General features: G+C 59.6%; 1 protein-coding gene across 1 annotated transcript; it reads right to left on the bottom strand.

Moving 5' to 3' along the window:
• Positions 1-3,451: 3,451 nt before the first annotated feature.
• On the bottom strand, positions 3,452-7,205 carry IRX5 (iroquois homeobox 5). Its single transcript, XM_027092147.1, has 3 exons — positions 6,465-7,205; positions 5,009-5,414; positions 3,452-4,848 (listed from the first exon to the last, which is right to left on the bottom strand). Exons 1-3 carry the CDS (start codon positions 6,711-6,713, stop codon positions 4,052-4,054), a joined length of 1,452 nt encoding a protein of 483 aa, XP_026947948.1. The 5' UTR covers positions 6,714-7,205; the 3' UTR covers positions 3,452-4,051.
• Positions 7,206-9,027: the final 1,822 nt, after the last annotated feature.

The following is a 9,027-nucleotide window of genomic DNA, read 5'->3' as shown; positions in this document are numbered from 1 at the left end:
CCCCCCCCCCCCCCCCCCCCCCCGCAGGCTGCTCCAGCAGCCCGCATATTTCTCAACTGCCTGCCGCCAGGTTTTAAAGGCTGTGCCCAAGCCGCGGCAGGAATCTGTAGGGTTAATACTCTTCCAGTCGAAGGCCGTGCTTTCCGAATCCCCAATGTTAACTGGGTCCTGGGTCCCAGGCCGAAGCGAGTGGGATGGCGGAGCAATTTACTTTTGACCCTGTTGGGGTCCAGAGCTAAGGCCCCGCTGAGGGTGGAGGGCACAGCTGGGTGTCGCCTAACTCCTCCTCTCTGCGAGCCGCGTGGCGCCCGGGGACCAGTAGGCGGCGCCCTTCCTAAACTGCATCCGCCTCCGGCTCCCTCTTGGGAGCGCAATCACATTCCTTTCACTTTGGGCGCTTTGCAGGGCGCTGTTCTGTGCCTCCGCCCCAGCTGGCAGCTTGTTAGGCGGGACAGGTGGGCTGGTAGGAACAGCCAGTTCTGAAACCGCTCGCACGACCACCGCAGCCCAGCCCCCAACCTTCCAGGCTCCAAGAGCTGTGCACATCTCAGGGAACGAGAGGCCCTGAGGGGTTTGCAAACCAGGAGGCCTCGATAAAGACCCCTCACCCAGGCCGGGGAACAGCAGTTCGGGCCCTGGCACCCCGGTCCGAAGAGCGGGAAGGAGAAAGGGCCCCTTCTGCAGCCTCACCTCAATGCCCGAGTATGCACCCTCGGGGATTGACTGGGCTGTTGGTTCCTCACCCCAAATCCCAGAAGCTGATTCGTCCCTGCACAGGGGGGCAAGGGAAGAAACCCAGCCGGGCCCTGGTTTGGCGCTGCCTCGTGGGGCTGACTGCAGGGACCCCACTCAGTGGTCCCGCGGCCTCTGTTGCCAGGGGTTCAGCGACTCCTAGTCCCCTTAGTGCCAAGCTAGGCTCTGCTTGGGGGCTGCAACCAGTGCAGCCAAGCGCAGGTGACAAACGCCCGCGATACCCCAGCACCGAGGTGTATTAGGCACTGCTTCGCATAACTTCCGCGCCCCCGTCCAAGTCTGCGAACAAACCCCTGGCACACGCCGAAAGGTTTCCCCCAGCCCCCCTTGCAAGGAGCATCGCCTTCGACACGGCCCAAGATGCGGCCAGGCTGAGGCTCGGAGGCTCGAGGAGGGACTTGGGACCTTACAGACACGCATCTACTTCTGGGATTAAACGCGGGAGACATTTCCTAGCTGCACATACCTCGACCCGCCCAACAGGCCGCCCCCAAACTGAGAAGTCTCTAGACAACAGAAAAACCACTGGCCAACGAAACCCAGCTCTGCAAAGGAGAAAACCCTAAACTTAATTTGGGGCTTGTACTTAGGACGAAGTACGCAAAGAAAACCCTCGACCCTGCAGAGGCCAAGGGCAGGAGGGATGCGGACAGGGGGCAGCGATGTGGGCACCAGCCTTCCAGACTCTGGCGGTTTCGCTGCGCAGCCGGGAGGCGTCTCGCACAGCCCCTCGTTGGGGAGAAACGCCACGGGCTCCCCGGTACGCGGTTCCCGTTCCCAGGCAGCCCCCGCGGGCATTCGGCTCCCAGCCCGGAGCCTCGGCAATCAGACCCGGGAGGCCCGCGCCGCGCCATTTGCATATTCCCGGGAACACAAGGAAGCCTACAATTTTCTTTTTAAAATCGTTGGGCAGGGTTTAGGGCCAGTGCTTCCAAATCCCGCAGAGTTGATGTCGTCCTTAAACTCTCTCTTAAGAGAAGGCGACTGGCCTATTCTTCTGACTTTTTTAGAAGAGAAGGTGACTCCTGGGGCTGCATATTCAACAGGGGGGAAAAAGCTGATTGTGAACCGGGCTGTCGGGGGGTGGATGGAGGGGGCTGGGGCGCGGGGGGTAGGGCAAGTCATCTCTGGAATTCAATTGTTTAAAAAAATCATTTATAATTAAAGGGACAAAATAAAATACGATCGTCTCATGCATATTTAATCATTCACACTTCCAGCTTTGAAACCATTTTCCCTGCGTGAATTTTCTCACTAATTTAAACACTGAAGTCGACTGCTGTTCAAGAAAACATCTGGACAATGCTGCTTTCAAACTTGTTTAAATTCGAATAACTAAAGGAGCCCCGTTGCAGGTTAAAAAAAAAAAAAGTAGCAAAAGTGAAAACTCCAGTGAAAATTTGGGCTGTGTTTAAAAAAACAGGGTTAAAGTGGTCTTGAGTAGAAGTGCAAATATGTGAGTTTTGATTTAGCCTAATTAAACCGGTGTTATGTGCAAACACATTCTCTCTACGCTCAGGCTTGGGTTTAACAGAGCAAATTAATTCCCCTCGCTGGGGTATGTTTTTGCTGTAAAGCCTCCCGTCCCCCGACCAGTGAAAATTTCCCACGAAATTCCACAAGTCCGCGGTTCCCCATCTCCCGCGCAAAATGGAGAGGCGAACACCGACCGTGCTGGCGGGCCTCGGGCGCAGGGCGGTATCTCTTCCTCATGTGGGATTGAGACGTAACCTGCCTTTTCGTTTTGCGATGAAAGATGCGGGATTAAACGGAGAAAATAAAACCTCAAAAATACTTTTGTGGCTACTCGGACTCTTGAATCGGTGATGGGAAGAGTGCTAAAGTGATAAGCCTGATCAAGTCCACAACGGCCTCATTATCTAGGCAAACGTCCTCGAACTTTTGAATGCCGCTTGTCCAAAAAGGGGCCCTTGGGGGTGGGGCGGGGGGGCTCTTCTGGTTCGTTCGGGGCTCCCCTTGCTTCCCCCAAGCGCTTATGGCACTCCCTCCCCCACTTCCGCCCACTCTCTCTCCAATCTCCGACTCTGCAAAGTGCAGGCTTGTAATTCAGGACAAGTGTGACACCTACCTGTGAAAGGGAGGAACCGTCCCCTCGCTGGTCCCGCGGCCCAGCCCCGCGGCTGCGCGGGGAATCTACCCGGCCGCCTACCACCCGCACGGTCGCGGATGGAACATTTACTAATCTAATCAAATCCAGCGAAGAGATCAATGCCCAATTTTGAAGGGGTAGAGAAGACAGTGACTTGGGAAAGCCTTCTCCTTGTCATCCCCTAACGCTTCCCGCCCGCATTAGCCCAGAGCACCTTTGAAAGAGTAATAAGGGCTAAATCCGGCATAAAATCGAACTCATTAGCAAAGTTCACCAGCTGATTGCTTTGCATAAAACACGACACTGATTGGAAGTAATTAGGTTAAGCAATGGAGCTCGGGTGGTGCGTGTCTCTAGCTGCCTTTGCCATCTCTTCTCCCTTCTGGGCACACACTTGGGTCTCTCTCCTCCCTCCTTCAGGGTCCAATCTCCCCACAGCAGCCCGCATCAGTGATCCAAATCTGCATTCCGGGCAGGGCCAGGTTCCCCGGGGCTCGAAGCCTAATTACAGTTTCCCGCTGGCACACTAGGTTCGGTGGAACCTTTCATTCCCCACTTCGAAAAAAAGTTGCAGTTTGCACCTTTTGTCCAGGGCGATGGACAGTTTACTGTGGCTTCTAAAAAGTAATGAGTGGCTCTGATTATGTTAAAATCTCTTTTAATTAAATATTTTGCATTTTACAAAGGCGGCTGCAGTTTCTTTTACTTTTTAAATCTAAGAGTATAACCTGTTCCCTTTCTGTAATAATACTTCAGCTCATACCCAGAAAAATCAATAGGTGTAAAAAATTAAATTAAACTTGTATTTTTAAACTATGAAACAGTTCTGGGGGAAACACAAATGTATATAGTTATATTACAAAAAAACATTAAATGCCTGTACAGGTGTCTTAATTTCATAATTTACTTCAAAGATATTGAGTTATCAATTTAAATACAAAAATGCTACATTAAATATACAGAATAAGATTTAATACAAATCCTTTTTTAAATTTTTCTTTTCAGTTGGTTAAGACATTTTTGTTTGTGTGTGGAGATGTTTACATTTTTATGTCATCCATCTCCAGGAACTATAAACTTTTTAGTAGGAGGGGTAGTTTTGTTTTTCTCTCATGTTGATGGAAAAATAACTGCCAAGGCCATTTTTTTTTAATAAATTAGGAAAGTCCAGGACCGACGCAGCCCGCGTTAAATGTCGGACATACCTTTCTTCAATTCATAGGGAGAGTCTTTGCACAGGTCTAGCTGGGACTGGCTCCGCAACATTTTCGGGTCTTTAGCCAAAGCGTCCGCTCGGTTCAACACGGTCTGGTTTAATCCATTGAAATGCGAGCTCGGACCCGTTGTAGGGCCTGGCCCGGGCCCCGGGTGGCCGTGAAGGTGTCCGAAGGAGCCATAGTTCGTGTAGCCAGGATAGAAGGGCGCCGTGTAGTAGAGAGGCCGGGACAGCACTGTCCCGCCTGGAAAGGGACACTGAGCCGAGGGCGAGCGCGATGGCGCCGGTGCTGGTGACGCGCGGCTGCCTCCTAGGGCTTGCCCGGCTACGGGCCCGGGGCACGGTGGGCACGGAGAGCCCTCGCTCCCGCCGCCCCCGTCCTTGACCTTGTCCGAGGATGTGGCGATCTCCGCCAGAGACCACAGTTTGGGCTTGGCGAGCACCGCCTGAGGCGGTGGCGGTGGCGGCGAGTGTATGACCGAGGGCCCTCCGGGACCGGGGGGCAGCTCTCCCGCGGCTGGGTGTGGGCCCGGAGCCGGCGCGCCCGAGGAGTAGTGAGGGGCCGGGTCTTCGGCCAGCCGAGCTGCCGCAGGCCCGGCCGGGGAGGGCCCGCCGGCGCGGGGGGGCCCGGGCAGCACGTCGAGGCGGCCCTCGGATGGCGGCTCTTTAAAATCCGAGTCGCTGAGGCTACCCTCGGTCTCTTTGCCGGCGGGGGTGGGCGGCCCCTGCAGCCGTTCAAAGCCTGAAGCCGCCTTCTGCTCTGCTCCTCCTGCGGGCGAAACCCAGGCGGTCAGAGGCGCGGAGGCCGCGCGGCGGGGCCCAGGTCCCCGCCCGCAAAGGCAAAGACCCCTGCCCTCAACCTCCAGGCCCTGTGCGCCCCCTCTCCAGTCCCCCTTTTGCTTAACGCACCCTTTCCCGCGTCCACCAACCTGCATCGGGGCCCTCGGGGTCGCCCTTGTCCTCGGGCTTCTGGGGCTCATCCTCGTCGTTCTTCTCCAGATCAATGTTCTCCTCCTCCTCCTCGTCCTCGCTGCGGTTCCGCGGCGTCCACGTCATCTTGTTCTCCTTCTTGAGGCGCCGGCGCGCATTAGCGAACCAGGTGGACACCTGGGTGAGGGTCATCTTGGTGATGATGGCCAGCATGATCTTCTCGCCCTTGGTGGGGTAGGGGTTCTTGCGGTGCTCGTTGAGCCAGGCCTTCAGTGTAGCAGTGGCATCTCGCGTGGCGTTCTTCCGGTACGCGGGGTCCCCGTAGGGGTACGAGCCCAGGGGTGCTGCGTACGGGTGGTACCCCAAGGAGCCTGCCATGCCGGGTGTATGGTCGTAGGGAGAGCCCTGCAGGGAAGGGGCAGAGAGAAAGTGAGAGTGGGCCGTGGTCCCCAGTGCCACCTGGGCGACTGAAAGACACTTTCCCTGCGCCCAGGGGTCTTCGGGCTGCGAGGCCCGCACTCAGGCTTTCCCTGGGGTAGGGCTGGAGAGCTCAGACCCTGGGGCAACGCCTCCTCCTCCTCATAAGGAAGCGGGGGCGCCAACTCCTGAGTCCTTGGGGGCGCTTGGAGCCGTCCTGGCTTCCCTGGCCCCTGGGAGGCCCAGGAACGTCCTCCCTCCGTGCGCAGATCCGGCCACGGCGGCCGGGCCCTCTACCCAGAGAGAGGCCTGGGCAGCGGCGGCGACTCTGCGCTCCGCAACCGAGTGGTTGCGCGTTGGGAGCAAGGGTGGTGAGCAAAGGAAATCAAGGACTTTTTTTCCCCACAGAGAAAGGCAAACGAAAAGCTAAGCCTTGCCTCGGCACTCCCACCCCTCCAAAAGTGTTACCCCAAACCGAAGCCAAGGCGCTTTTCCAGAAAGTGCACCCGGCCGAAAAATCCCGGATGCACCGCAGCTCGCCCGACTTTTCAGAAATTTAATACCTCCAAATCGGATTGCAAAGATAGGATTACGGATTTGCAACATTTTGGAGGACTAATTAAAGGCGAGGCCAAACACATTTACACAGACTTAGCACGCTTCTGTTCAGATTTCGGGTCTATTTCTTTTGAACTACTTTCTCCAAATGGCAAAACCAAAAAAAAAAAAGAAAGAAAGAAAGTAAAATGTGCAGGGCGGCCTGGAGCTCACGTTTGCTGCTCTTTAATCGCAGCGACCTCTCCCCAAAAAACCCTTTCGCCAACTCAGCGATCCGAGCAAGACGCGGCTCTTCTCTCCGAGCAACTCCTGAACCCGAGGCCCAGGCGAAGCCGAGGGAGACAATCGCCCAAGGTTGCAGGGTCCGCGAGGCTTGGCAGGGGCGGCCCGCGGTGGAGCCGAGGCCCGTGTCCCCCGCAGCCCCCGATCGCCCCAAGCTGCCGCAGCTGCCCTCGCCCGCCCCGGCTCCAGCTCACTCACCACGTACGAAGAGAAGGCGGCGGCTGCCGCCGCCGCGGGGTCGGCGCCGTACTGGAGGTGCGAGTTGTAGCCCGGCGAGGGCGCCGTGAAGGCGGTGGAGCCGGCGTAGGGCGAGAACGCGGAGCCCGACGACGAGCGCCCGAGCTCATCCGTGCGGGGCCCCGAGATGACGCTGGTGCTGTACGCCGGGCACGAGTAGAGCGCCAGCGAGGCGGACGGCTGGTACAAGTAGCCCTGCGGGTAGGACATGGCCACGCACGGGCATGGGGCGCTCCGCGCCGCGGCCGCCAACGAGCCGGGCGGCGCCCTGCGAGGGCGTGCGGGCGGGCACCTGGTCTCCGGCTGCCCCGGGCCGCCGCTCCTCGGGCCCCGGCTCCCGGGCTCCGGCCCGCGGCGCCTCCTCGCTGACTTCCCGCGCGCCTCCGGCTGCGGCCGCCGAGCCCGCTCCTCTGCGCGCCTCGCTCGCCCCGGCAGGGTTTCCCCCCCCCCCTCCCTTGTTGCTTTCTCTTTTTCCCCCTCGCTCTTTGCACTGGGGGGCTCTGCTTTTGGCTTCGCAAAGGTCCTGCCAAGATGCTAAGTTGGAAATTGAGGATTCTGACGCCTTGTGCGCGCCTGAAGCTCCTCCTTCGCGGGGTGTAGTCGGTGGGAGGACTGGCAGGAGCCTCTGGGCGGCCGCAGCCAACCCGGCCGCCAGGCGCGCCTCGCCCTCTCCCTCTTCCTCCCCGGCTCCCTCTCCCGCTCACTGGCGCTCCCCTCGCCCCTCCCTAGCGCCCGCCTCTCCTCCGCGGCACTCCTCTCCCCCCTCCTCTTATTTCCCCCCCTCCCCTCCTAGGTCTCTCCCTCTCTCTCTCTCTCAGACTCTTGAGCGCCGGCCCCAGGATGACAAACACATCCCAGGCGCGCCGATCTCTTCCAACTTTCCTCCCCTGCTAAGTCGGGGTGGAGCGGCGGTTCCGACACAAGGCGGGCCCTGATGGCCGGTCCCGCCGCTTCGACGCACAAAGGGAACGAGGCCTCGGACCGCGCGCCAGCGAAAGCTCTGCTTTCTGTACGCCGCAGTAAATCGCGGAGTTAGCGGATTTCTCGTTCGCCAGAAGGCTGAACTCCAAGGCAGATCGCCGCCCACCCGCCCCTGGCTTCTCCCCCAAGCTAGGGGACCCGAGAGCGAGATGGATACCCGGAATGAAGGCCCCCGAGAGAGCCGGATGGATGCCAGCGTCCAGGGCGCAGGGAGTCCGGGGTGACTGTCCCTCTCCGCCAGCAGCAGCAGGTGGGCGAGAGACAGGCCTTGGACATCTGCACGTCTCCGGCCCGGCCTCCCTTCCACCAACTCCCCGCCAGACGGCGAGGGAGGAGGCACTGGGGACCCAGTACTACGGGGGTAGCCTTTCTCTAGAGAGGTAGTGGGCAAGAGCTGCCAGACGGAGAAGCAGCTACACCGGAGTAGGTCGTCGGACTCCACTACACCTCCTCCCGCAATGCCTGGCTGCCTCTTTCTCGGGGCTCTGCATTATCCGCAGCCCGCCCCGCCAGGCCGGTGGTGGTGGAGAGTGTGGGTCCTCTTCCCCTTCGCACCCACTCTCGCATCCGCCCACGCTCCACTGCTAACATTACGGAGCAGTAACCAACCCAACCATTTGTTCAGCGAGGCGCTGGCAAGGCAAACACACACAACCGAGTCACAGGCCGAGCCCTTGCCCACGAAGGCCACACATTTAGAATACAAAACAGACCCTTTGCCTGTCTCTCCACACCGCGCCGCCACAAGCCACAGAAGCACTCGAACTGTGGGACAGACAGGGGCGCTGGTGAACCAGGACAGGGGCTGGCACAGTGTTGGGCACTCCGCTGGGGCCCAGTAGATCGGGGACTTTGTGGCCTTTTATAATGAGGTCACACGGAAGCCGAAGTATGCCTATACACAGAGTTTCCCTCAATGACTCTGACGGGAGAGATACACTTTTACTTCCTGAGCTCCAACCCCTGCACCCAAGCCCACTCTCCACAACCGCACACTCTCCGCAGCGCGACTTCACGCACGCGCGCTGACTCCTCCCCTCCGTCAGTTCCCTCCAGACTCCGCCCCTCAGGCGGACGTCCTCCTACAACCGCTCTAGCCTCCCGGCCCCATCCCTCCCTGCTTTCACCTCTAATTGGACGCTGGCCTCTATTGGCTCCGCCCTTCGGCTACGTGAGCCCGCTTTCCTCCGAGTAACGGCGCCGAGAGGGCGGGGCTGGGCGGGGCGACGGCGCGCTATTGTCATGGAGACGGGAAGCCGGCGGCGGCGGTGGCGGGAACAGCCAGGCTGAGGTGGCAGCAAGCCGGCCGAGACTGAGGCGAGGCTGAGCGGCCTGGCGTGCGGAGCCGGCCAGTGGTGGCCTCTCAGGCAGCCAAGGGGCAATGTCGTCTGGGGCTCGGACAACGCCCGGGTGGTCGCGGGGAGTGCCCCGAAGCGTCCCCGCCCTGCTCGCATCGCTCCCGCCTCTCGCTGCCCCTCAGCTCCCCAGCGCCCGCCCCCCGGCTCCGCCCGCCGCCGGCTCCGCCCGCCGCCGCCGCCGCCGC

Source organism: Aethalodelphis obliquidens, unplaced genomic scaffold (assembly GCF_003676395.1).
Source record: "Aethalodelphis obliquidens isolate GAN/ISIS:26980383/991018 unplaced genomic scaffold, ASM367639v1 scaffold75, whole genome shotgun sequence".
NCBI lineage: Eukaryota > Metazoa > Chordata > Mammalia > Artiodactyla > Delphinidae > Aethalodelphis > Aethalodelphis obliquidens.
Note: the sequence above shows the minus strand (reverse complement) of the source record. Positions and strands in the feature narration are given on the sequence as shown.

Bases quoted from the DNA above. Each gene is read 5' to 3' on its own strand.
- IRX5 (XM_027092147.1), bottom strand. From the start codon at position 6,713: ATGTCCTACCCGCAGGGCTACTTGTACCAGCCGTCCGCCTCGCTGGCG. The intron at 5,415-6,464 runs GTGAGTGAGCTG...CCTTCCCTGCAG, and splicing joins CCGCCTTCTCTTCGTACGTG to GGCTCTCCCTACGACCATAC. The intron at 4,849-5,008 runs GTTGGTGGACGC...TTTCGCCCGCAG, and splicing joins CCCCGAGGGCCCCGATGCAG to GAGGAGCAGAGCAGAAGGCG.